The sequence below is a fragment of the Vigna angularis genome, chromosome 3 (assembly GCF_016808095.1).
Source record: "Vigna angularis cultivar LongXiaoDou No.4 chromosome 3, ASM1680809v1, whole genome shotgun sequence".
NCBI classification, from domain to species: domain Eukaryota; kingdom Viridiplantae; phylum Streptophyta; class Magnoliopsida; order Fabales; family Fabaceae; genus Vigna; species Vigna angularis.
In genome coordinates, this window is record NC_068972.1 from 8,150,873 (window position 1) to 8,178,783 (window position 27,911).

The following is a 27,911-nucleotide window of genomic DNA, read 5'->3' on the forward strand; positions in this document are numbered from 1 at the left end:
TTCTAAAACACTTTTGCTAATGTTAGAAAACTAACACTTTCAAGAATAATTTATTTAAATTGATCCACAAAATTAACATTAATTAATTTAAATAATATTAACCTATGCTATAATTTTTTAAGGATTTAATAACCACATTATTTTGAATTTGAATTTACGTTTCAAAAATAATTATCAGACAAACCATCAAAATCTTGACTATTTTAATTTTATTAAGACGCATGAAATTGAAATCTCATAAGCCAACACATTTCCAAAATTGTGTAAGTACGTGTAAGTAAGAAACACTATTATTATTATTTGTATTGTTTGGTATTATTCAACAAAGTGAAATTGTACTCCAAACATCTTCACTATAATCATCGTCACTGTTGATATGCAGTAGATAAATTGTCCATTACACATTAACTAAACACATCATTAAAATATTTGTCACATTTATATTTAAAATTACAAGAATAATGTTATGACGATATTTTTAAATATAGCATTATTTAAAAATTGAATGACAATATAAAGAAATACAATAAAATATATACAAATTAAAACAATATACAAAATAAGGTGGGCCCTTAATAAATATAAAATAAAGAAGGTTTGAGTTACTTCTTGCACCCGTGTCCAATTACCCCTTTTATTCAATCAATATCTAATTTTTTCTATTCTAAGTTGATTATTATTCTTCCTAACCTAACAAATCATATATAATAATCTAACTTTGCATCTACCACAAATTAAGCATCTTATTTACCTAAAACAAGATATGCATAGTCAAGCCAAACAATTTCAAAGGAAAATTCGATGAGGTTTTTCATCATTGCTTTCTCGTGATCCTCTGCATGCTCCAATGGCGAATGACAAATGGCGACCATTGAAGCAATCGAAACAGTGATATTAACGGTACCAAAGCACGCGTAATACATACAATTGCATGCATTTTTGTTTTCTTCGGGTAAGAGGACAAAATAAATAAATAATTCATAGCAATAAAAAGACACCGGTAATTCAATGAATTGCATTTTGAGTAATTTAATGAATTGCATTTTGTTTTACTCAAAGAAACTATGAAAGAGAAAACAAAGTCGATAAAAACTGAGTCACACATTCATGGCTACAAGCTTTATTAATTCCATTTATTTTAGTTAATTAAGATTTATTGCATAATTAAATGTTAATATAGAATGAGTTAAAATAATCATCCATTGATCTCATTAAAATTACTTGCTCATGCATTTATTAGTCATCAAATATTTGTTCCACACAGTAAAGTTTCCTGGTATAAGCTGTTTACTATTTTAAATTTATGGTTGATATTTAATACTTCATTTAAAATTAAAGAATTAAAATATTTATTTTAACTATCTTCAGAACCGATTCAGAAACTTTTAAGCTGAAAACAACAAAAGATGCTGCATGAACCATTCCTAGTGGTAGGGTTAATCAAAGGCACGTTGAAGGGCAGGAATCGATCTTAATGACTGCAAAACCGTGTCAGGTTGCAAAAAAAAAAACAATTCCATCTTCATCAAATTAATTTAAGTTAGAATAAATATTATATTGACTAAAAATAAAATAAATTTATAATATATATGTTAGACTAAAACTCAACTTATAGATTGTTTTTGTAAAATTAAATTACACTTAAAATTTATTTTTTAATAATTAAAAATATCTATTGTTAAATCAAAGAGAATTAATTCTAAGTGTCTTCAAAATACACATCCATTTAAAAAATAAAATAGTATTTAAGTGAGTTTATTAAAGTAAGGTAAAATCAAAAGGAAAATGAGGGGAGCATTTAGAATAAAAAAAATAAAAGAAAATGGTGATGTGGCAGACCCTCAAAACAAAAGTAATGTTGGGCCCAGAAAACTCACTCGCATTTTGACCAAAAAACGGGGTTTTGCCCCTCCATGTTAGAGTCACGTCACTTTCCACGATCTCGCGCGAGAGCGTTTTTGACTGCGTTAGGGCAGGGGGCAGCACCGTTCGGGCAGCTTCATTTTTCTTTTTCTATCCATCTATTTTACACTCTCACTCCACGCCTCACTCAAAAAAGATAACAATCTTACACTCTCACCAGCTGACAGAGATAGAGAGAGAAAGAGAAACAGTATCTGTGTTTTCCTTTCCAAGATAGCTAGAGCGAAAGTGAAAAAAAAAAGTTTTTTATTTTTTCATATACTCGAAGAGAAGGGAAAATGTTTTGATTCTTTTAGTTTTTCAGAGCTTGTTTTGTGTTTCTGGGTTTGAGTCTCTGGAGTTGTCGAAAATTGGCGTATTTTGGTGAGATCGGGGTGTGGGTGTAGTGTGGCTGGTGGTAATGGCGGAGATTTGAGAGTTAGGGTTTGAGTTCATTTGAGTTTGTATTTATAGTGGTGGTGGCGGAAGAGTGCTGGGGTGTTTTTGTGATGGTGTATTGGTGTGGGAGGTCTTGTTTGGATCTGAAGTTATTGAGTACATAGGTTGATGGAGAGAAAGTTGATGGATTTGAGTTTCATTTGTTGGATATTGTTGATTCATCCACTATGCCTGATTTCTGCTAACACGGAAGGTTTGTAATGCTTGCATGGAGTCAAATTATTCTTTGTTTGATGATTTATTTATGCCTCGTTAAACAAAACCCGAAAGAGGGAGCTGTTTTCAAGCTTCTTTGGACTTTTGGTTCTTGCTTCCTTGATTTTATTTAGTTTGGTAAAGAAGATTCCTTTCTTTTTTTGTTTCCTTCTTGGATATGAAGGGGTTTGTGTATTCATGAAGGAGACTCGTCTTGTTTTGGCACTACTCTCTTTGGGTGTTTAATCCATCTTCATTCCCTTAGCTAAGTGACCCTATGGAATCTTTTTTGTCACTGTTTATTTTTGGTATAACAAATCTTCAAAGATTTTTCTCCTCTTAATTGATGAGTACCATTTTACGACAATGCCTTCTTGCTGGCCATCTCTTCCCAATTCAAATTAAGTATTGAATTATTACTTGTATGCGTAGTAACAGTATTTATCACGGAATGTGCCCGACCTTTTTGACCTTTATGATTACGTTCACCTCTCTGGTCAATAAAGTCTTAGTTATAATCTACTAGACAGTTTAGAATATATTCTGTGTTATAATCTACCAAACTGACCGAAACGTGTCTGTGTGTGCTGTCTTGTTGCGTTAACTCGTGAACTCCTCAATGTTTTTCAGTAATGTTTTTTGAGCTTTAAAGTGTTTTGCTCCAATCAATAAGATATGTTTTTGAAGTGTGCTTTTTTGGGCGCTCATGTGCCTGTCGTGTGTTGTATTGATAGGTGAATTTCTGTATTTTTTAATCCTGTTTTTGTGCTTGAAATGTGTTGCTAAATCTATGTGATATGTTCTTGAAGTGTATTTTTATGCACACTCGAGTGCCTGTTAGGTTGTATTAACTAGTGAATTTCTCTGTATTTTTCAATCCTGATTTTGCGCTTTGAAGTGCATTGCTCCAACTCGAACCTATATGCTATCTTATTGAAGTGTATCTATTTGTGCGTGTGCGTGTTCCTGTCGTGTTGCAATTAACTAGGTAAAATTTTCTTTATTACCTATTGCTCCAATCTGTCTACATGCTATCTTATTGCAATGTAATTCCTATGCGCATGTTTGTGCCTGTCCCGTTTGTATTTTTCAATCAGGATTTTTGTGTTTGAAGTGTATTTCTCCAACCTATATGGTATGTTCTTGAAGTGTAATTTTTTGTTTACAGGAGTTTGTCGTGTTGCATTAATTAGTGATTGAAGTGTGTTCAATCCTGTTATTTTTTTGTGCGTGACGTGTATTAGTTCAAACTCTGTGGTATAATATTTTTCTTTTGTGCAAATTTCTAACTACATTATCATGCAACTTTACTACTGGAAAAAATCATCTGTGTGGATTTGACACATGTTTATTTTGAACTTTAAAGTACCTGATTGCATGCGCTCGTGCTTTGAAACAGGAGATGCTTTGCATAGTCTGAGGACTAATTTACAGGACCCTAACAATGTTTTGCAAAGTTGGGATCCTACACTAGTCAATCCATGTACATGGTTTCATGTGACATGCAACAATGATAATAGTGTTATCAGAGTGTAAGCTGCTCGTTCCTTGATATCTGTCACATATATGTTAATTTTGTCTGAACAGTTTCTGTTAACTGAGGACGACTTCTCTAATGGTTGCTTTTGATCTTTACTTTGTTCTGATGTCAGTGATCTGGGGAATGCTGCTTTGTCTGGTCAACTTGTTCCACAGCTTGGTCAGCTCAAGAATTTGCAGTATTTGTATGTTATCACTTGATTTGATGTTCCAATGATTTTTTATTCTTTTGTAATTTAATTTTGTATGGGCCTTGTTAGTGAAGTGACAACTTTGACTTAACTTTCCTTGTTTAATTTGGACATGTGATTATAAATTATTGAATGTGATTCTCAAGTTGGTTCATGATGTAATGGGGTACTGGTTATTTGAATCTTCAATATCCAGCTGGATGGTCATGTTGTGTGTTGGCAATAATATGTGGTTTCTGTTCCTTTTCATCTGGTTTTTATAATTCTTTTAGACTGCTAGACTAGGTAATGATGCTTATCTGTGTGCTGCCCCATCCTCACTTAAAGTTATCTGTCTTGTTTCAATGGAGTGATTATTCATATGAATATTACTTCGGGGGAACATGGTGTTCTAATGTTTAAGTTTGCTATGCAAGTCAACCTAATGGATAGTTTTTTATCTGTTAGGGAAACATGAGAAAACAATAACTTGTTTTACCTTAACTCTATCCTTTACTTATGCAGAATATGGGGTGCTCCTGAATCTAATTATTGAATTTCCACGAAATATTTAGTTTTTTTGACAGATGCTTATTTTACTAATATTGATTTAAGTATTCTTTTATCTTCGTAACTTTTTGATATAAATTGTTTTTCATAATAGGGAACTTTACAGCAATAACATTACTGGCCCTATCCCAAGTGACCTGGGGAATCTTACTAACCTGGTGAGCTTGGATCTGTACCTAAACCGTTTCACTGGCCCAATCCCAGATTCATTGGGCAAGTTGTCAAAATTGCGTTTCCTGTGAGTATAGATTCTGAATTTTTTATTATGCAAACAGCTGTTTTTGTTTTTCTTTCTTCTGTTGAAGGGTAAAAGATTGATCTGGTGTTTGCAATCTTGTGGATTTTAATATCCGTATGGTTCTTAATTCTTTTCTCCTGTTATGTCTAAGGATAGCCGGCTTAACAACAACAGCTTGTCAGGTCCTATTCCCATGTCGCTGACTAATATTACTGCTCTCCAAGTTCTGTAAGTGCCACTAATACGCCATGTATTTCTCTCTTTTTTATTTCTATGTGGTGCTAATGTTTTGCCCTCAATTTGTGTCACGTGTAGGGATTTGTCTAATAATCATCTATCGGGAGTGGTTCCCGATAATGGCTCCTTCTCATTATTCACTCCTATCAGGTCTCGTACTGAAAATTGTGTTGTTGTCATATTGGTTCTGATATGTAAGTTTTTTCTGAACGTGCTTCCTGTCTCAGTTTTGCAAATAACTTGGATCTATGTGGACCCGTTACTGGGCACCCCTGTCCTGGCTCTCCTCCATTTTCTCCTCCTCCTCCTTTTGTTCCTCCACCTCCAATTTCTGCCCCAGGTAATCTTCGTTCTGTTGCAATTGATCTTTTAGTTGTAAAGGTGATTTTACAAAACTTATGGTGAGGGCTATTTCAATTTTTTATTATAATAAAGGTGTCTTATATTTGCTGACCATCATACAGACGCACCCGTGTAGATGAATATTTTAGTCATGCTATGGGACTGAATTTGTTTTTTTCACTTGTGGTGTTTAAGATCTCTTCCAGTTCTCTGGAAAAGATTCTAGCATTTTATGTAAACATGTGGAGTTTTGAAGATTAAATTCTTTATTGGCCCAATTTGGAATTTAAAATCATTGGTCAGTCATATCTTGTAATATCCTCTAGATTTGGTTGTATTGCTGCTCCTACGTGGTTTATATTTATATACTAATGTTTATGTTAAACATAAAGATAGAAGAAACAGTGATGATCCAACCTTCCTCTATATCTAATTTCAGGAGGTAATAGTGCCACTGGAGCAATAGCTGGAGGAGTTGCTGCTGGTGCTGCTCTATTGTTTGCTGCACCTGCAATTGCATTTGCCTGGTGGCGTAGAAGGAAACCACAAGAATTTTTCTTTGATGTGCCTGGTGAGCCATACTTGAACAGTGAGTGTAACAGTTTCTGAACTTGTTTAAAGAATATAATTTGACTTGATTGCGTATGTTTGCAGCTGAAGAGGATCCTGAAGTTCATCTAGGACAGCTTAAAAGGTTCTCTCTACGAGAACTGCAAGTTGCAACAGATACTTTCAGCAATAAGAACATTCTCGGGAGGGGAGGATTTGGTAAGGTGTACAAAGGACGGTTGGCTGATGGTTCATTAGTGGCTGTGAAACGGTTGAAAGAGGAACGCACACCTGGTGGGGAGCTTCAGTTTCAGACCGAAGTAGAGATGATTAGCATGGCTGTGCATAGAAATCTCCTTCGACTACGTGGGTTTTGTATGACACCAACAGAAAGGCTACTTGTTTATCCCTACATGGCTAACGGAAGTGTTGCCTCATGCTTAAGAGGTAGATCTTCTGTTTCATTTTTTTTAGCTGTTGTTCAAGTCCTTGATTCTCTTATTTCTTTCATTCCTTTCTTTGCCCCTCTCCCCCTCCCCATCTTGAATGGAACAGGGTTCTCATTGTCCTATTTACCATTTCCCCGTAGTTCTACTTTAGCATATACTTATGAAAGTAGTATAGTGTTTGGGTGGTCAAGCCGTGGGATGTTCTATTGGGAATGGTGAAAAAATGGAACAAGTTATGCACTTTTTCTCCATTAATTTGGTCAAAAATATACATTTACTCCCTGTGATTTAAAAAGGAACCTGTAGCTGTAAAAGCCCTGAGAACTTCTTCAAGTCTAAAATCTTAACTGGTCTTAGCTATTCTCTTAACTTCTTAATGTCATCTACCCATTTAGAGTCTGGGATGTTGTCCATATTTATTTTATATTGTTTAACCAGGTGTTAGTTGTCATTAACTTAATTATTAAATTTATTATCCTTCAGCTTGGAAAAATATTCTCAATTTTATCATTTTAATAGGCCATTTATTGGGAAAGTTTATTCCTTAATTCCCATGCTCAAAGCAAAAAGAGATTATAGAGTAAAGATATAAAAAAATCTATGCTGTTTTATGGAAATTTTATTTTTTTAGCTTGATTGCCAAACTGGAAGAAATCCCAAGGTGTGCATAGTAGCACGCATTCTGTGCTTAAAGTAAATATCCTTGGCCCACCTTGTATTTTTAATCATTCAAATATTCTTTATTTTAGAGCGTCCTCCACATCAAGAACCCCTGGATTGGCCAACTAGGAAAAGAATAGCTTTGGGATCTGCAAGGGGTCTTTCATATTTGCATGATCACTGTGATCCAAAGATTATTCATCGCGATGTGAAAGCTGCAAACATATTGCTGGATGAAGAGTTTGAGGCTGTTGTAGGGGACTTTGGATTGGCCAAACTCATGGATTACAAGGACACCCATGTGACAACTGCTGTAAGGGGCACAATTGGGCACATAGCTCCTGAGTACCTATCCACTGGTAAATCTTCAGAGAAAACCGATGTTTTTGGTTATGGTATCATGCTTCTGGAGCTGATCACTGGACAGAGAGCTTTTGACCTTGCTCGGCTTGCAAATGACGACGATGTTATGCTGCTTGATTGGGTATGTTTAGCGTGAAAGTATATGTTGTGTTTCTGTTATTGTTTATCATGCAGTTACTTTCATGCAGCTCATGAATAGCCGGAGTACCAGTTATTGTTATATTTATTGTTAGGAAGAATGATTGTGTCCATCTATGATGTGCATAAGATATGTGTATTGCATATGATATATATCTGACATGCAAATATGGTTAAAACTTATAAAACAATAAATATATAATACTGCAAATCCAAACTAAGATCACTATTCTTCTTCCAAGCACGATTCAGAATATTGACATTTCTTTATTCGGTAAAGTATGCATCTCAGCTAGGCCAAGGCAAGAATCACAAGTATTCGATTATATTTTGATTTCTGTTGTTACTTGTTTGAGTAGTTGAGAATTATCTGCTTATGTATTTTCCAAAACAAGCTTTCTCCCTTGTTTAAAAGTTCCCTTTTCTGTAATGTAATGTATGTAAATCTAATACAGCTGAATATTTTCACAGGTAAAAGGACTCCTGAAGGAGAAAAAGCTTGAAATGTTGGTTGATCCTGATCTACAAAACAATTACATAGAAGCTGAGGTAGAACAATTAATCCAGGTTGCACTGCTCTGCACACAAGGTTCCCCTATGGACCGACCAAAGATGTCAGAAGTGGTGAGAATGCTTGAAGGTGATGGGTTGGCAGAGAGATGGGATGAGTGGCAAAAGGTGGAAGTTCTCCGGCAGGAGGTGGAGCTGGCCCCTCATCCCAATTCTGATTGGATTGTCGACTCGACTGAAAATCTGCATGCAGTTGAGTTATCTGGTCCAAGGTGACCTTGGCACAGTAGTAAATTAAGAAGAAAAAAAAAGAAAAGAATGGATTTATTTATGACTTGTTTTTTAGCTATAAGTTTTCTTTCCATTTTCCTTTTTGGTTCCTTCAAGTTCCATATCCTCTTGATTAATCTCATGTAAGTCCGCTGCATTATATTCATTTACATTTGTGCATAGGGGTCGCTTTGTCAAGTTGCAATTTGTATCATCTGCTGTATTTGATGAAGTGATTTTTACTTAGATGAAACAATGGCCACTTAATCTTTTTGTACACCCTTCTTTCATATTCCTTCAATCTATATAGCTTATATACCCTATCTCATCTCATCCATGTTTTGAATGATTGTACTAGTAGCCCTAAAAGCCCCGGGAGTTGCATTTTATTCAGATCGTTCTTGCTGAAAACCTATGTTGAATGTGGATTTCGTTAAAGTTTTTCACCAAATTATGCAAATAGTAACATTGACAAAAATTTGAAGCCATGATTTTTGGAAGTGGTCTGTAATACACAGGAATTTTTTATTGTATGATGAGATGAGAATTTTTTATGTTTTTAAAGAACCTCAAATTGATAAACTATTTCCCATCAAGTCGACTTTTTAGCACTCCAAGGAAACTATGTTTTGGGAATATTTTGTAACCAATTCTTTTTCTAAAATATTTTCACTGGCTTTTTGTACAAAATTATTTTCATGGAAAGATATAAATATATTTTTCCCTTAATGAAAAGATTACCATGTTGGCTTTGTTACATTACTTAATGTGGTAATAATTTCAAAATTTTAGTAGATTTCAAAGGGAATTTAAACGAATATATATTTTATTGGCCAAACATGCTTTATATTATTTTTTTCAAATAATATTTCTTAAGTTTAGTCAATTTAATTAAATATGTTTGATAAATTACTCAATCTAAATAATTTTGACACATCATATCAAAATAACAGAAATAAAGGTACATGTTTTTTTATTTTATTCCAATGGCTTATTTTCTTTATTTTTTTCCTAAATTTCCAAAGTCTTAATTCTTATCTTAATTTATCTAAAATATTGAATTTCTCAAAACATTCATGTTAAACTATTGTCATATAAAACAAAAACAATAATGAATTAGAGTTTAATTTATGTTTTCTTTTTCAAATATAACACTTTCTTCTTATTGCATTTTTTTCGAAATTCACTGTTAGATTATTTTTATCCAAATCATATTTACAATTTTTTTATCAATATAAAATTATTTAATATCTTAATCATCATAATGTATGTTTTTCAAAATGTAATATAAATTCTTTGATTATTTTTGTTTAATATTAAACTGCAATAATATATAATTATAATTTAACGGTTGAATATATATATATATATATATATATATATATATATATATATATATATATATATATATATATATATATATATATATATATATATATATATATATATATATAGACACACACACACGAAAATAATATTTGTCACTTTTCAGTAACAAAAATAATTTCAAGTCACTTAAAAACCTATTTCACACCTAGCAAGAGAATAAAAGAAAAAAATATGATATAATTAAAAGAGGAATATAAAACACTAATGCATGTTAAATCGGTGTTTAAAAGATAAGGTATATAAAAAACCTCATTTCTTAATCAATCATGAATACTATGCTGTGATTTGTTTCTAATAAAAAATGGTGTGATATATATAGGTGCATGTATGACATGCAAAAGTCAATGAAGAACACGCATAAAGACGACAACATATGTCTACACCGTGTGAGATCCAATCGTGTCCATTCAACATGCACGTGTGTTAAGATTAATAATTACGTATAAAAGACACCACATGGATGACTATAATGAAGTTGAATGCAAAGACAAAAATCAGAAAACTGGATTCAGTTTCCTTCAAAACTCCTACTCATACTTTATTCTAATCGAATGCCACCCATAGAGCCATGGCTAAGTACAAGCCTTAACTTTTCATACAAATAATAAAATTAAACATCACATAAAAAAATTCAGAAATTTAAGATTTTGAGATGAGAAAATGTTTATCCAAATTATTGCTATTTCCCACGACAGAAACGGTAAAGCAAGCACTGCATGTATCAAAATCCTAGCATAAAAAGCAGAATCAAATGTCAAAGGAAACTTACTCAGAAGAAAAACTTACCATGAAGAACAGTGAGAAACTAATGTTGTTGTTGTATTGAGAAGGTGTTTCATGTTGGTACCCTTGAATCTAATAGCTGTCCAGCCATTTTTAGGCACTCGTACTGCATTTAAAAGTTGAGGTCAATGGAATTATAGGTACACAAATGTAGTCACTTATCAATGACTTGGTGCACATTTACTATTCACAGAGAAAGTAAACTTACCTTATAAAGTACTTTTGTGTTAGAGTGATAATGATTTGTGACATGTAAAAACCAAACCAAATAGATTAAAGCCACAACAACAAAGTTTGTGAAATGAAATATTGATTCATACCTGATTTTGTGCAAGGGGGAGACAGATTACCAGTTTGACCATTTAAATTGATAGCATCAGCACTAACTGGTGACCCTCCAATCTTATGAAATTCTGTGTACACCTTCTTGACATGTTTCTTCCACCATAATGCTTCACAAAAATAAATAAAAACTTAGTTAATTTTTAAAATGTTATGTAACTAATTGATTATCTAAAGAGACAGGACAACTGTAAAGGCTTACCCAATATGATTGACACATCTGCATCAAGTTAAGAAAAAGGGTAGCACCAGTGGTGGACCTACGTGTATATTAGGACGTTGATGTGCACATCCTAATTTTACTGAAATTATTAATAGGTATTTGAAAAAAAAATACTCTGTATCTCTAGTTTTATATATTTGAACTCGTTGAACGTTGTTTTATGATATATTTGTTTACCGTTGAGAGTATACATATTATTAGGAATTCAAGTATGACTTTAAATTTTACATTAAATAGAATTGAAAGAGTGAAACATGGTATAAAAATGAAAAAACCTACTAATTCATTATATTAAGGTTTTGAATTAAAAATAATTTCAATCTTTATATGGTTGGACTGAGATTATATCTCTTTAGTAAAACTCATCTCTGTAAACCTAACACAAATATATTACTTGATTTGTCTTCAGTGACTTAGGGTCTTAGATCCACAGCGCATAGGCACTATGCTACCTTGAGTACACAATTATTGTCCCATGTACAGTGACTCTTGACCAGTCACTATGAACATGCCACCATAAGGTCCCTTCCTCAGTTCAACAGCAAATCTTCTGCTTGAATTTTCCTCTAGGTTTGACTAAGCACTGAGTGATTTTTTCAATGCCATTTGGTCATGGTCTCATTATCTGCTTCTCTCCATGCCTACCAGCAAATTAGACAGTGAAGTACTAGAATTATTTTCTCTGATTTTATTCTCCAGAAGAAAACAAAAGTCATTAGACTATGTAATAAATACCACTGTAAAGTGATGCTTTATCTGGCCTTGTTCTGAACAGTAACATAGACAGTGTGAACTTTGTAGGTAGTTATAATTGGCGCAGGAAATTTTCAATTCAAAGTTTAAATGCTTGTGGTGTGGCATAGCCTGGTATATTTCGTTTCTTGTACCTAAAGATTATTGGCATTGGGTAGCTATCAGTGTTAACTTCACCAAGAAAAAAGGTAAAGCATACAACTACATGTAAACCACACATGCAATTCAATTAATAAAAAAAATTTAGAGAGAAAGGAACCATGCAGTATGCAGCCTCCTGTTACAAAATACAGGGAAAGTAAATATGACAGCTTAAATTTTTTTCTCATGACTACTATTAGGCTTGGAACTGATCAAAGATGATGTTAGAAAACATGGGATAGTATTTTGCTTGCAACAAATTTGTAGTGATTGAGAGTTTTGGAATGAAGATAAACAAAGAAAGAAAACAACAGAATCTGGAAGGGAGGTAATTTTCTTGCCATTTCACATCTTCATAAAAAGAAACGTGCATCTTCATGCTACGTCTTTCAGGCATATAAAAGCTTTGTGAAAAATAGAAGATATTTAGATGGTACAAGTTAAGGTGCATTGGGATTTGTCAGTAAACATGGTGATTGCAATCTGTTTAAACATAAAAAATGAGAACGTTGTGCTTGTTTTTTCCTTGCCTCTCAGAGCTATGTTGATATGCAGCCTATAACACTTTACACCTTCAAAGATACTACTTGCTGAATATCAGTAAATAGCAATTAATGGTCCCTTATATGACTTATTCCAGTTACAACATACTGCAAACTTAGCACAGAAATAAACTATACTAATACTTCATAATAGTATAATCTGTATCAAGGTTACAATAATCGCATACGATAATTTAGACTGCCTTTATGCTCCTGATATGGTAATTAAATACGGCAAAGACAGACATAATATGTATTTAATTCGACCAAAAATCCAAATAACTTATGCAGCAGTACAATACACACTCCCGAGCAACTTAAAAGTCACAAGGAAAAATGTGTAGTAGTATTAGAATTGTCTGTCACAATCTTGACTAGAATGCCTATTATTTGAATTATGAAATCCAATATTTGGGTTTTGTGAGGTGAATAAGTTGGGATATGAGAAATCAGAGTAAGCATCCACTGAAGGCAATCTGTTAAGCTGATGAGGGGATTTGTCATCGAGTACAAACTGATTGTGTAGGGAAGAACCAGAGTCTTCCTTGGGCGTATCAAACGAAGAAAAACTTGATGAATGAGAGCATGAGAAGGCATGCTCATGTTCCACATCATTTATGACACCACCATCATGGTCAATTGCAGTATTTTGTTCAGTGAAATGTTCCTTCTCTGTTTCAGATTTATTAGCAACACTTGTACAAAATGGATTCTCAAAGCTGCTATCTGGCACATTTGCTCTAATTTTCTTGGTATGCTTTGTACTACGGATTTCAGCAGTTTCAGCAGCAGCCAACACATCCTGTGAGTCTAGTTTGGCTTCAGTTTTTGTCCAAGACAAGTAGGGAGCTGACTTGAAAGACATGCACTGTTTACTTTCTTTTTTACCAAATGAAGTATGGGGTTTATCTTTTTCAAGTGATCCAAATTGGCTTGATGAGTGAAGATCAATTTCACTGTGTTTTTCTTCAGGAAGAGGAAGTTTTGACTCACATTGACTGCAAAATTTAACGGGGCCATTCTGATAAGGAGATAACATGTTAACACTCTGAAGTGAGAAAAAGAAGTAATAAACTAAGAATGCCATAATCATCTTATTTTTCATCTGGCTAGTAATCCTAAATAGTAATACTATGCTATACTTACAAGTAAGTCCTCATGTGTTTTAAGGAACTTGGTTTCTGAAGCAGTTGGATCCCAATCTAAATTATGCTCAACAGCAATTTCTTTCAGAAGGTTGAGTTTCTTTTCCTCTGAAGGTGCTTGAACCGACAACAGCTCTATTAACTGCCATTGTAGTTCACATGGAGCATAATGTCAATGAAGAAAATAGCTCAACTTGTAAAAACATATTAAAGCATGAATCATCACTTGAGTATATTTTATGTTTATATGCATATGTTTCCAATTTTAATGTGTATCTTATCACATTAAGTTTTTGAATAAACATGCAAATGTTATTATTTACATTGTGACGAAGAGGATACAAGTAACTTGATTGCAAATTTTTTCCAAGATAAAAGTTCATGGAACCTGGCGATTGACACTGCAGTCAGGGGTGACATCAGCTGCTGAAGATACAAAAACCTTTCCATATTTGGAAGCAAATAGCGACTGAACCTGCATTAACTCTGGCAGATCAGCGCATCTTGGTGCAGCAAAACATACACTAGATATTGCTTCCTTCAAATCAAGGGGACATTCCCTGAACAACATTGAGAAATCAGATGTCTAACTTGAAAACAATTACATTGGTTCATTCAAATTATTAATCCATAATGTGTGTCCTCAGCCAGACTAGAGTGTTAACTCCAAGAGACCTTTGCATGTATGAAACTAAATGCAAAATATAACATTTTAACAACTGCTCTGTTTAGAACAAACAAATCGAAAAACAAGTTGGTCATTCATATATGCCGTTCTTGCTCCTCTTACCAATATCAAAAACAGGCTTTTATATTGGAATGTTGACTTTTATCAATGCATGTGCATGTTGTGTGATGGTTGCTTTGTTCTTTTGCAAACCTTTGCGATTGAATCATGGGAAGGCGTGCAACAATAAGTTCACAGAAGATTTGAATGATATCTTGAGCAGCCACCATGTTCTCCTCTCTCATAACATGCTCCACCTAATACCATCATGAGCAACACCATGCGGAAAAGTGTTGAAAATCCTGAAACAGAAACATTAAACAGTATACATGCGTGGAAGCGAAGGGTATTATTGATACCTTAATAACAGCCTTGGTTTCTTGACCAGCCTCAAGTAACATAGAAACGTCATTTCGCATCTGCTTTAGCTGAACCTCTCTTCTGTTTCTAAGCAACTTTATACGAGGAATTGTGAGCTTGAGCAAGGTTGCACTGAAAATGGAAAAGAACAAATAGCTTCAACAGACAAAAATAAAAAGGAGGAGCAGATGAAGGAGACAGAGGCAAGTACCATTTGGAGGCTTTAAAGGCTTTGTTGAAGAAGCAATGAAGTTTTGGCATGGTGAGAATGAAGCTGTGTAGATATAAAATAGCAGAGGGATTAGAATACTGAAAACAGAATGGGAATTCATTAAAGATAGATACCCTTGCTTAGCAAGCAAGAAACCAGAATGGGGTGAAGCGTAGTATTCATGTTCATCAAACACATCCACATCTTCACCTGCTTCTGTTCTTACTTCGTATTCTCAGAGTCATACAAATGGTAATCATAAATGAATAAAACATGCCATACATATCAATTATTGCGAGAGAGGTTCTATTCTACAACCCGTTTCAGGTAGAGAACAATATTTTAGTCTTTTTACATTAATATTAAGGTGTATTTAATAATAAGGGGGTTCAGGTGGAACAATCCTTATGGTCGTTTTTTCCTTAAACGAACCGGACTAGATTGGTAAGTTTTTAGATAGACCGGGTCGGTCCAGTCCGTTATGACTAATTAGGTCAAACGGGTGCGGGTTTGGTCGTTTTGACAGTCCTACGCCGACCCGTTTTCGTGTCTTCCACTTAGCACCCTCCATTGTCGCTGTAGAAGTGAGAGAAGCAAGTAACTGCACGCAAACCACTAGTGAAGTCTTCACCAAAGATTCACTTCTCTTTATCCCTTTTCTTCCGGTAATTTCACTTAGCTTTCTGTTCTAAATTCCGTTATTCTTTATCAGTTGCATATCATTACATTAGCCTAAGTTCTAAAATTCACCTTTACTTGTGACTTCTATGATGTATACTTATTAATGGTCCGTACTTATTGATTATTCACAAGTTTAAACCTTAAAGGTACTTTTGCATTTAATTTTGGTTGGACAAAGAAAGAAGCTATATGATAATGATTGATTTTTCTCAGGTTGAGTATTGAAAATATTTCATTGACAATTGAGCAAAGACAATGAGTTATCCACCTTTCCATGATGATGAAGACGATAACGAACCATCTTTCATTGACGAGGCTGACATTATCCATGAAGTTGAAATGGATAATGAAGATCTTCCTGACGCTGATGATGATTCTGAACTTGGTAGGGAATTGCTGTAAAACCTTCTCATCCTTAATTTCAATATTAGTAGGGTTCTATGTGGCATGTCTTGTGTATTATTTCTCTATTATGTGAAAATTTTCAACTGTTATTTTCGTTGTTATACCTTCATTGTGTCAGAATTTAGATGTATTGTTTTTGTATGTGATAATATATTTGATAGTGATATTCTTTTGAACCGTTTCAGAGGATGAGGATGGTGATTTTGTGCACAAATTCACCGCTCATACAGGTAAGTTTTGTACTTTTTTGTTTGTGTTTAGGCATAGGTATCCTTGTTCTGCTGAGACTTAATTAGATTGAGGTCAAATTCTGGATTCTTAGTAGACGTTCCTCAATGTTTTTATTGACAATATATTGTCATTGTCATTATTATTATTATTTTCCTTTTTTCAAATTTTGAAGTCGTGTATTTTATGTATGCAATGTATTACCAGGGAATTTATGGTATTTTCTTTGTTTTCTTGAATTCTTATATAGGGGAGTTGTACTCAGTTGCCTCCAGCCCAACTGATGCAGCCCTAGTGGCTACTGGTGGTGGTGATGACAGAGGATTTCTCTGGAAGATTGGCCAAGGAGATTGGGCTTTTGAGCTTCAAGGTATTTGCATGACTCCAGGTTTACTTATGAATTGATATCTTTCCATTTAGGACTAGTGCTGTTGCACAATAATTGGTAAAGTCAAGATATGTTACTTGCAGTTTATTGAATATCCAAATGATTTTTGTTATTATTAAATTTGTGCAGGTCATGAAGAATCTGTATCTAGTTTAGCTTTTAGCTATGATGGACAGCGTTTGGCATCAGGAAGCTTAGATGGAACTATTAAAGTCTGGGATGTATCAGGAAATTTGGAAGGTAAAAAACTTGAAGGTCCTGGAGGGGGCATTGAGGTGAGATTGTTAGTCAAAACAAGATGTTATTTTGTAGTTATTAGTAAAAGAAAATATCAACTAGAAATGTAAAGAAAAATCCACCCTTATTTTTCTTGTTTTTCCCTGTTGTAAATAGTTGCTAAGTTAGATGTCATGAAACTTTTCAGTGGCTTAGTTGGCATCCAAGAGGACATATACTCTTAGCTGGTTCTGAGGATTTTACCATTTGGATGTGGAATACTGATAATGCTGCCTTACTTAATACATTTATTGGTCATGGTGATAGTGTAAGCTGTGGCGATTTTACTCCTGATGGTAGTATTTCTCTTCATCTTAGTGCATTTTTTGTTAATTGTTGTTATTTGTGCCATATAATTTTACACGCTTCTGTTTATTCTTACTTGGTACCTTAGGGAAAATAATATGCACTGGATCTAACGATGCAACCTTGAGAATATGGAATCCAAAAAGTGCAGAAAGCACTCATGTTGTGCGGGGTATGTAAATTGCTCTTTATTTGTGTTTATTGTGTTTGCTTTCTATTCCCCGGTAATACATATTGCCGATTATTCATGCCTCCAGTCTAAATAGTTTGTGCATTGCAACTCTCTGTAGTTATTTTATTTTGAAAACATATTCTTGTATTTTCCACTAGAAAAAAGGATAGGATGTAGTTTGAGCAATTTTTAAAATCAATTAAAAGCAACTTCACATGCATATTTTATCTATTTTTCTTATATAAAGTAGGGACACCATTCCTGTGATAAAACTTGATGTACATTATATCATGATAGTTTCACAAAAATCTAATAATTTTCCTGTCATCTGCAAACATTTTTTTTTTCCTTTTTTTTCTTCTATTTTCTTTTGATAACCTTCTAGAGTTTGCTTAGGCCATCCATATCATACCGAGGGGTTAACATGCTTGACAATAAATTCAACTTCAACTCTCGCACTTTCTGGTTCTAAGGATGGATCTGTTCATATTGTGAATATTACCACAGGAAGAGTATGTCTTTTCGTTGCATTTGATATTCACTGCACCCTTTTCTTTAGTCTATTGGTCTTGTCTCATGTCTTTGCCTTCGGGTATGTCTCATTATTCTAAGAAGCCTTTGGCTGTGTCTTGACTATTGATAATGTTTCTAAAATTTGTGTCTTATGACTTAAAGTTATATATGTTGCTAAAAATGTCTGAGACAATAGTTGCTTAAAAGAAATTCGAGGTAAAATCTCTAATCAACTGATTGATGCTAAATATCTTGGCATTTATTTAAAGAATAATAGCCTCCAATATCAGTTATAAAGATTTGACTGAAGAACAATTTTTGTTGGACTACTGTTGTCTTGTAATTTCCTCTTTCCTGTCAAGGGCTAAAGGGAACAATCATATGAACATGTATGGGAATCAGATCATAGAGCGAATAGCAAGACTAATTTTGGACTATATTGTACCTATGTTTTAATTTAAAGTTCACAATAGTCTGAAGCTTAATTCGACATTAACTTCAAACCAGCTGCCATCCTTTCTCCAATATACATGGTCGATATTGGTATATCTTTGTCATGCTCAAATGTACACGGATAATAGTTACTTGGTGGGCTTGGGTTTGGAAATTGAGTAATTAGTTAATTCAGCTAGGCAGTCTGTAACCTAGCTAGACTCTTAAGGAGGTCTTCAATTTTACTATTTTTGTGTTTTATGGAGGAACCAAAGTTTTCTAAGAATTTTGTCCTTAATTCTGTAGCCTATCTTGTCCTGTTTTATGACAGCAAATTCTTACACTTTCGCCACTTTATGCCGTTTTTAATTGTCTGTTTGTATCTGCATTCTACAGATTTTATTAGCGTCCCATTTTGTCTCTAAGAAACATGTTCCTGTTTGACAGGTTGTTGATAATAATGCCCTTGCTCCTCATTCAGATTCCATCGAGTGTGTTGGGTTTTCACCAAGGTATGTATTACGATTAAGAGACTTCTCATATTCTATCTATATGTGCAAATCTCGCATGTGTACAATAGAAATTTTAATGGACGGAAAGGTTTTCTGAAAGGGATGAAGACAATGATGATGATGAGAATAAATATTCCTACTTTTGTTAGATGATTAAGAAAATATAGCTGATAACATTACATCCAAAAAAATGACCCCTTCACATTTTAGACTGCGTATTCCCGTGGGATGGAAGTTATCGCCACAATAACTACCTATTTGCACTACATCGTTCTCTCTTATCTTATTTTTCTGTTTATATGCTATAACTGAATTTTACTTCTTTTTAAAATTATTGAATACCAACCAGACACGGTTATAGGAATATCATTCCTGGGTATAATATTCCAAGGAATAGGATTATTGGGAAAACAATGATACTGTGAAACAAACGTGCCCTTGTTGATATCAGGATGACAGGCATAATATAATAGGGTTAGTTTATTAAGATGAGTGAAAACCGAGGGCCTTGGCCTCATGAATTTATTAGACTTACCATAGCTGAACCAGAAGTTACTTGGTTACAGTAGAAACACCAATTCAAGAAATTATTCTACTTATTTCCGAGGAATAAGAGAGAGCAAAATGATCCAAACCTTGCTCAAATATGAATAGTTTATACATGTGGAATTTTGAATAGTTTGTTCTCTTAAATTTGCTTTAAGTAATCAATAATTTTGTTCCTTGAAATTGTATGATAGTGATTCGTGGGCCGCAGTTGGAAGCATGGATAAAAAATTGATCATCTGGGATATAGAGCATTTAATACCCCGAGCCACCTGTGAGCACGAGGTTTGTTGTAATCTTGCTTTGTTTGTGCATTCAGAGACTAAATTGGTCTGTTTTCACCATACACTGGCTTATATCTTGTGCTTTAAAGGAATTTTGCCTTGTGGACAGGATGGAGTGACATGTTTGACATGGCTCGGCGCATCATATGTAGCTACTGGTTGTGTGGATGGTAAGGTGAGACTGTGGGATAGCCGGTCTGGTGAATGTGTAAAAACATTAAAGGGACACTCTGATGCCATTCAGTCTCTTTCTGTGTCTGTTAATCGGGATTACCTTGTTTCGGCCTCACTTGATGGAACAGCCTGTGCTTTTGAGGTTGAAAATTTTCGGTAACCAATCCCTGTTGTAGCATTGCGTAAGATTAAAGCAAAAATCTTTATGTTATGTCCTTGGCTTGGAGGTGTGGTGTTACTGTACACAAGCCATATTGTTATTTTTATGTTGGAAGTAAAAACTGTAGTAACATAAGCTTTTCCTGGACCCGGGCAATTTTAGAACAAAAGGTTCGATTGTTTTACATCGTTTTCATATTATTGGCTTTGATGTCCATTCATGAATTGCGTGTTATTATATTTACATGTTTTTATAGGGATGTTCACATTTTCAAGTTAACATGGACCGGAAAACAAAATATGAATCTTGTGAAAGATGCTTCGGCATCTTCTCAGATCACATTGCCGTCCAAAAAGTAAATAATTTATAACAAATAACAATTGTTGATGCAGTTCAGAAATTAAAAAAGGGCCAAATTTAAAGGGATATTTTTCGATCAGTAGTCCTAATTCTGCTAAAGCCCAATGAATGTTGTTAGATGCCCATTATTAACAGCAGCCCTACTTTATGTTATAAAAGCTTTTACATTAACTGTGCGTAATCATTAAGCTTCATTTTACAAAATGATGTCGTAAAATAAATTTATACATTTTGTAAGAAAAAGAAAAAAACGTTTGGTGACATGATTATAAGTACGTATTTTCAAAGAAAAGAGAGCCAAATTCCCATTATTTCCACTATCATCAGAAAAGTTTTCTCTATTCACACTATTTCATCCATTTTTCCAGCTCTGACGTGTGTCGAAGGCAAGGAGCACCAAGTTATTCCATTTTTCCTTGTCATGAAAAAAAAACTGAAAATTCCACTAAGCACCGTCTTAATAAAGTAATATTTGATGTTTCAATGAATAAATTCCGTGTATTATTCCTTGCTTATAACGGTTCCAATGCAAAATTATTATAAGACGTGAGTTTAATCTAATCATTTACAGCTCAAAAAATAATTAATTGTTGAATTAATTTTTATTTGTTTTTAAGAACCCAGTCTTATTAAGACTCACACTGTATTCGTATCAGCGTGAATTTAATAGAATTTTTTTTATAACTGAAATTCAGTTTAAAACTTACGTATGAAAAGCACTAGAGTATGGTATTCATTTATGGTGTTTGAGGTTTGATCATCCAAAAGGAGAAGCATTGTCATATTTTTTATTTTTTTCTTAAGGATATGTTCGGTATAAGTTATAATCAATGATTAATAGTCTCTTTTTCTTTAAAAATGATGTTTATAACTATCTTTTCATTTGTTTAATAGTATTCATGAAGATAATATAACATTTGTTTTTCTATTACAAAAGAATTTGCTTGAAAAAAATTAAAGAGTCCGATTAACAGTTATAACTAATTAAATTTCAATTAACTTTTTTATTTTATTTTTCATTTCAAGTGATTGATTATTTCAAATTTAAAATTTGATTTAAAGGGTGTCGTTTTCAGACAACTCCGACAAAAATGGATTATCCTAAATTATTTTCATCATACAAATATAAAATTTTAAATATATCTAGAGTTAATTATTTAAAAAGTCTATTTTATATATAAATATACATTGAGAATAAAGAACAGAATAGATTATTTATGAGTTCATTAAAAATAGTTACGTTGTTCTCGTTTTTCGGCTTTTTAAAAAACATGTTAGAAAATTGTTTTAAAGTTTGGAAAGAAAAAAGAAAAAAGAAAAAACATCAAACAAGTGTTTTTTGTTTTTCTATTTTTGAAAATGATTTTTTTAAAATAAAAAGTAATCAATTTGGCCTTAATAATTTCATATACTGTTTTTAATTTACTTACATGTTGTTTGAAAATGACAACAATTTAAACATTAAGCTTTATGGATAGAATCTCATATCTTGTGTCCAAAGAAAATGACTTGTTTCAATCTTGTAAATGAAGTTTGTTGCCTTATGTAGCATCTTTCTTAGGCCCTGTGTGAAAATTTAACGCGTTAATGCACTGCTTAATTTAGATTATTTTAATTTATATAGTTTTCTTCTGAAAGAAAAATAACGTGTCAAACTCAAATTCATGTAGAGATTTTTTTTAACCACTGTTTAGAGTTTGACTTCAATTTTTGGATAGAATTTCGTGGTATCGTTGAAGCCTCGTATTTTAAATATTTCTGAGACTAATTTTGATTCAGATCTAATCACACTTAAAGTTTCTAATCCTACCTGACAATGCATTTTGATAATCAAATTTAAATTTTCTCAGCCAATTAAATAATAAATTGTTTTGTTATTTTTCTCTTTATTTTTTTTTTATTTTAGGGTCAAATAAGAAACATGCATAAAAATTTGAACCTAATTGTTTGTGGGTTGTGACAAACGAACTGATAGTGACAATGCAAAGGACGATGAAGGCAGATAGAGAAATGGAGAATTTGAAAGCATCCTTAATTTCCCAAATGGAGGGCAATGTGCCATGAAATTAGCATTTTTGTGTCTTAATTTATTGGCAACTAGCATATATTATGTTATTTGTGTCCAACTCAACACAACAAAAAAGAAAATTTCCAACTTGCAACTTTCACTTTCCTACATAAGATAACTATGTTGACATTTAACTAAACATTTATGTTTGGAAACTTTCGTCAAATACCCAATCATACTTTTTGTGACAATTCAATTCTCCACTCATTCTTCGCCTCCATAAACACTGCACTTTCTTCCAAGACATTTTTCTTTATTTAGATAGATCATTTTTTTTATAAGTCTATTTTTTGCTCAATTTTAGGAGTAAAATAAAAATAAAAACAAATTATAATATATTAATGAATAATAATTATTGTTGTAATAGTAATTTTGGTTGTTAACTGAAGTCTGATTAGTATCTGATTAGTATTACAGCAATATATGCTCGTACACAGTATTAGGAATTTAAGACGAAGTTTTAGGTAAAAATAAATAAAATAATTATTATATAAGAAAAAAAATCCACAAGTTTATTATTTTAAGTTCTTTTTGTTATAAATGATGTTTTTGTTTTTATTTTATCTAGATATTCACTGTTTATTGGTGTTAAAATTTTCACGTGTTTTTTTTATAAAAACCTTTACAATAATATTAAAACTAATAGTTCATCTTAATGATGTTCAGACAATTATGATATAAAGTGAATGAAAATTTCTAAAATTTAAGATTGAACACTTCTAACATACTTGTGTTTGAAATAAGGTATCTTAATGTAAAAAGTTAGAAATTCAAAATAAATTAAAAAAAAAATTCATTAGGCAAAAAAATATAAGATAATTAATATATAAGTAAAAGATTTCATAATATTACTTTGAAGTAAAAAAAAATGAAAGTTTTAAGTTAAAAATAATGTATTAATATTTTATATGGATTTGTTTACTATACTGAATTGTTTTAACATTTATTTCCTCTTAAAAGCACCACAACATAAGATCTTTAAAAAATCGATTTATTAGTATTTTTCAATTTAATGACTAGTTATGGTTGTGAGTGGCTGTGAATAAGTGAAAAAATAGTTACTTTCCACTTGAAGTTATTTCGTTTAGTATGAAATCAAGTGTGTCATACTCATAACTATTTGGTGATTTATTTTATCGATTAATATTGAGTTTAAATAATATTCATGATTTATTTATATATATATATATATATATATATATATATATATATATATATATATATATATATATATATATATATATATATATATATGAGGTCTTGAACTTTTAAGTAAAAGGTTTTTTCTCAACGCTTCACTTTCTGTTACGTTAGTATTGAAAGACACAATTTATTTTTTCCACACTATAGTATTTTTCTCATGGAATCTTCTATCCATTGCTATCTACTTAACTTTCTAATCAAAGAGTGAAATTAGATTAATAAAGGTTAATTGAGTTGACACTTGTTTTAATCTCTAAACGATGGTATGAGTGTGCGACAGCGATGTAAGATATTTAATCTTAAATCATGTTTCCTATCTAATTACACAAAAAACAACATTAATAATTACAGAATAATGAAATGTATAAAGCCATATAAGTTTACTTCTTTTTTTCCTATTTATTACATTAAGATAAAATAACACCAACAGATTCTAACTGTAACTATGGAGAGCAAAAAAATTGGAAAAGTAGTATTTAAGCTTACCCTTTTGGAAAGTAAAAAGTGGTATTTAATATTATTTTTTTAATTCACTCTAGATACATTTATAAATAATGTATAATTACTTATCTTTTAGAAAGAAAGAAAAATACATCGAACGTGGGAATGCGTAAGTTAGGAAGACAAAAACTGTCTGAGATCTTATCTTAGCAGAATCATGCGACACGGGTGACGCTTTCAAGATACCACTGTCACCAAATAATTGAATTAAATATTTTAAAATTTTCTATAACTTTCTAGCTACCTAGCTTCCAACCAAATTTTAGGCCATGCGCCACTTTCAATCACCAAAACAAATTAATAATTATGATAATTTACACTTCTTATATTAAAATTCAAATTATTGGATCAGTATAAAGATATTGTATGATAATTACTAAAGATTAGATATGTATTTAGTTATCTTAATTCTTATTAAAGTTTAAATAAAAACTAACTGCTTTAAAGTACTTTTACCAAAATTATTGTTTGTTATTATATTAAAACAATAATATATTAATACTTAGATTAAATTAATATTTATTCTGTGAAAATATATTTTTGATAATTTAAAAACAAATATTTTTGTTATATAAAAATTATATAAAACTCATGCAAACTAGATATAAAATGATATTTTTACATTTAAATAAACTTAAACAATTAAAAAGAAACATTAATATTAATTATTAGGATGTGGTGTGTTTAATTTTGAAGGTAACTAGGTGGTTTGTTGAATGGAGGGTTTGTTTGGTATGGAGTGGAAAAGATGGTTATCCACGATACCACTGTGTACGACCCATCATATATGCTTACTTCCTTTCCTATTCAAATTATTATATATCATTTCAAAAAAATTTGTTCACCAATTCCAAGGATATTTCTAACAAAAAATAATTCTTACTTTAACAAATAATAAAATAATAATTATTAATTATATTATATTACTGTATGGGCAGTCGCAACAATTTGTTCAATTATTAAAACTCGATTAATATTAACTCCGTCACGGTGATTCCTGATATTTAAAAATGCTAAAAAATAATATGGAAATAAAAACAATTATATAAAAAATATCACAACAATATTCTACACGATAAAAATAAACATAAAAAAATATTTTAAAAAATAAAAATAATCAAATTTAGATCTTAAAAACAATTTGACACTGTACTTAATAAAATGGCACAAAGAAAAAACAAGATATATAATTATTGATACAATAAAATAAAAAATATATTAGAGATTTGAGAAAAAAATTCAATAGTGAAACTATTGAAAGATAATAGAAATTATGTTAAAAAAATAGTTATTTAATCGAAACAAAATTTAAGAATGAAAAATAAATAAGATGATTTTTTTACTTTATCTATTATTTATGCTATTGAACACCTATTTGTTAAGCATTATCATGTAAAAAATAAATACAAATATATATATATATAAGTAGAAAAATTCAAATACAAAATATAAAAAATATTTAATTTAGATACTTTATTTAAAGATAATTGCATAAAAATTTTGATAAGAGAAAATAGATTTAATCAATGAGGATATTCATCTCCATACTCAATGAAAAAATAAGATATTATTCATACTCATACACATACACGTACATAATTAATGAGGATATTTTTTATCAAAACAATGACTGATTCAAATAATACTTAGAAAACCAAATTATGTATTGTTGCTAAATATGTTAATATATTAAATAGATGTTAAAATTAAGATCTTTACTTTAAAATTTTACTTGTTATTATGAAATTAATTTCTCACAATGAAATAAATAAACACTATTTTCATATTTTGAATCTCAAATTTTAAAACATCATGTATAATTGTAAACACTTTAATTTTGATTATCACTTTATTCAATTTTACTTACGTGTACAATAATCATATTAAACGATAAAAATAAAACTTTCAAAGGATCCTCTACTTCATTCAAGACCCAAGTAGTTATGTTACGAATTACAATTAGGGATTCAAAATAATTGAGATAATCCTTTATATTTAAAAACTGACGTAATTGATTATGTATGGTTATACTCAAATATTCACATAAAGGATTATATATGATTCCATGGATTTTCCAGCATGATCAATTATATTAAATTCCATAATTATTCGTGTTTTTTTTTTTCTCATTTGAGTGATCCATAATCACAAAAACCCATGATCATGTTGTAAAATATACATATACATAATGACAAAATTAATCCGAGAAACATGTAAACTACTTCTATACAATTAACATTGTCATCAACATAAAAAATATTGTTCGTTTTTATTTAATTATAAACACTTTTTTAATGTGATTGATTAATCATTTCTCAAAGTCTAACAGATATTTTCATACGTATTTACGGATAAATTTTAATTCAGTACATTTTTCATCATTGAATTGCTGTCAAAGTTTAAAAAACACGCCAACAAGGTCTTGTAAATTTTAATTTCAATATCTTTCACAATATGTATTTTTAAGATATTTTAAATTTTAAAAAAATATTATTTCTTGATAGGTTGAAATACCAATAACGAATGAGTTGGATTAGTTGGATTCCATCAAATTCTTAATTATACTTTCGATAGATAGAAATATATTAGTAAGTTTTTTCATCTTAACCACCATACTCTAAAAAATAAATATCAAACATCTAGTTTGTTACTTTAAAAATAATTGACCAAACCACATACATCTTGACCAATTGCGATAATTTTTTTTTTTCTAACAACTTAGTTGAGGGGAGAAAAGGAAAACAAAATTGAAAAACAGAAACTTAATGCTTCAAAAACCTTTGTTATAACAGTTTTTACTGGCGTGGTATATTTTAAATGCTCGTATAAACAAGTAGAAGGACATAATTCAAATTAAATTGAAATGGGTATAAAAGGAAGTTAAAATATGATTACAAAAATCATTGAATAATATAATTTGAAATAGGGACATTTTAATTTTTTAAGAGGAACGTGTTTTATTTGGATTTTAATTTTCAATTTTTGTTATATTATAAGAGGGAAGAATGTAAAAATTATTAGGTGACAAATTTGTAGGGGCCGGAAAAGAGGAAGAAATGGCAATTATGGATGCAATTATATGCTTCCATTCAACACACGAAACGCATCACACCCAATTATCTTCTTCCGTCTCATAACATATTTTCATCATCTTCACAAACTCTCTTCCCAATAATTCATCCTATATTAATGCATAATGCCACGTGTCCACCCACCTGTGATCCCAATCATTCAAGCAATATAACAAATCAGCACCTCTTCCACCTTCTAATCACACCACAACAACTGGACCAATATTATCACTCCACGTACTCCACCAACACATCTTATTCCACGTTCTCAACTCTAATTATCGAGTTATTACATTACCGTAAATAAAAAAAAACCATTCTATGAATATTTATTATTTTAAAACATTCAAATACTTCCAATTTTCATGTATATATTTTATTATCACTTAAAACTAATATTATTCTATATTTATGTACTTCTTAG

At 31.4% G+C, this 27,911-nt stretch overlaps 3 protein-coding genes across 6 annotated transcripts; 2 read left to right on the forward strand and 1 right to left on the reverse strand.

Annotated features, from left to right (window-relative positions):
- The first annotated feature begins 1,998 nt into the window (after nucleotides 1–1,998).
- LOC108325002 (somatic embryogenesis receptor kinase 2) lies at nucleotides 1,999–8,868 on the forward strand. Its single transcript, XM_052874657.1, has 11 exons — nucleotides 1,999–2,554; nucleotides 3,956–4,088; nucleotides 4,209–4,280; nucleotides 4,930–5,073; nucleotides 5,230–5,301; nucleotides 5,389–5,460; nucleotides 5,538–5,650; nucleotides 6,092–6,223; nucleotides 6,307–6,648; nucleotides 7,400–7,794; nucleotides 8,283–8,868. Exons 1-11 carry the CDS (start codon nucleotides 2,470–2,472, stop codon nucleotides 8,595–8,597), a joined length of 1,875 nt encoding a protein of 624 aa, XP_052730617.1. The 5' UTR covers nucleotides 1,999–2,469; the 3' UTR covers nucleotides 8,598–8,868.
- Nucleotides 8,869–13,007: 4,139 nt separating this feature from the next.
- LOC108325159 (uncharacterized) lies at nucleotides 13,008–15,297 on the reverse strand. 3 transcript variants are annotated; one of them, XM_017558175.2, is made up of 6 exons: nucleotides 15,208–15,297; nucleotides 14,996–15,128; nucleotides 14,790–14,893; nucleotides 14,298–14,469; nucleotides 13,911–14,051; nucleotides 13,008–13,785 (listed from the first exon to the last, which is right to left on the reverse strand). In XM_017558175.2, exons 1-6 carry the CDS (start codon nucleotides 15,255–15,257, stop codon nucleotides 13,114–13,116), a joined length of 1,272 nt encoding a protein of 423 aa, XP_017413664.1. In that variant the 5' UTR covers nucleotides 15,258–15,297; the 3' UTR covers nucleotides 13,008–13,113. The 3 variants fall into 3 exon arrangements, with proteins under 3 accessions (XP_017413664.1, XP_052729986.1, XP_017413665.1); XM_017558176.2 differs by having other exon boundaries at nucleotides 13,674–13,762; XM_052874026.1 differs by lacking the exon at nucleotides 15,208–15,297 and having other exon boundaries at nucleotides 14,790–14,938; nucleotides 14,996–15,127.
- A 418-nt stretch (nucleotides 15,298–15,715) lies between these two features.
- Nucleotides 15,716–20,479, forward strand: LOC108324301 (uncharacterized). Of its 2 annotated transcripts, XM_017557216.2 has the most exons (11): nucleotides 15,716–15,872; nucleotides 16,102–16,273; nucleotides 16,479–16,523; nucleotides 16,772–16,891; nucleotides 17,039–17,184; nucleotides 17,334–17,481; nucleotides 17,580–17,663; nucleotides 18,060–18,175; nucleotides 19,056–19,120; nucleotides 19,861–19,951; nucleotides 20,060–20,479. In XM_017557216.2, the coding sequence occupies exons 2-11, from the start codon at nucleotides 16,144–16,146 to the stop codon at nucleotides 20,282–20,284; spliced, it is 1,170 nt and encodes a 389-aa protein (XP_017412705.1). In that variant the 5' UTR covers nucleotides 15,716–15,872; nucleotides 16,102–16,143; the 3' UTR covers nucleotides 20,285–20,479. The 2 variants fall into 2 exon arrangements, with proteins under 2 accessions (XP_017412705.1, XP_017412706.1); XM_017557217.2 differs by lacking the exon at nucleotides 16,479–16,523.
- The last annotated feature ends 7,432 nt before the right edge of the window (nucleotides 20,480–27,911 follow it).

Bases quoted from the DNA above. Each gene is read 5' to 3' on its own strand.
- LOC108324301 (XM_017557216.2), top strand. From the start codon at position 16,144: ATGAGTTATCCACCTTTCCATGATGATGAAGACGATAACGAACCATCT. The intron at 17,482-17,579 runs GTAGTATTTCTC...TTGGTACCTTAG, and splicing joins TGGCGATTTTACTCCTGATG to GGAAAATAATATGCACTGGA. The intron at 19,952-20,059 runs GTTTGTTGTAAT...CCTTGTGGACAG, and splicing joins GAGCCACCTGTGAGCACGAG to GATGGAGTGACATGTTTGAC.
- LOC108325002 (XM_052874657.1), top strand. From the start codon at position 2,470: ATGGAGAGAAAGTTGATGGATTTGAGTTTCATTTGTTGGATATTGTTG. The intron at 2,555-3,955 runs GTTTGTAATGCT...GCTTTGAAACAG, and splicing joins GATTTCTGCTAACACGGAAG to GAGATGCTTTGCATAGTCTG. The intron at 5,461-5,537 runs GTCTCGTACTGA...TTCCTGTCTCAG, and splicing joins TCATTATTCACTCCTATCAG to TTTTGCAAATAACTTGGATC.
- LOC108325159 (XM_017558175.2), bottom strand. From the start codon at position 15,257: ATGCCAAAACTTCATTGCTTCTTCAACAAAGCCTTTAAAGCCTCCAAA. The intron at 14,052-14,297 runs GTTCCATGAACT...CTACAATGGCAG, and splicing joins ACTGCAGTGTCAATCGCCAG to TTAATAGAGCTGTTGTCGGT. The intron at 13,786-13,910 runs GTAAGTATAGCA...TCTCCTTATCAG, and splicing joins AAACACATGAGGACTTACTT to AATGGCCCCGTTAAATTTTG.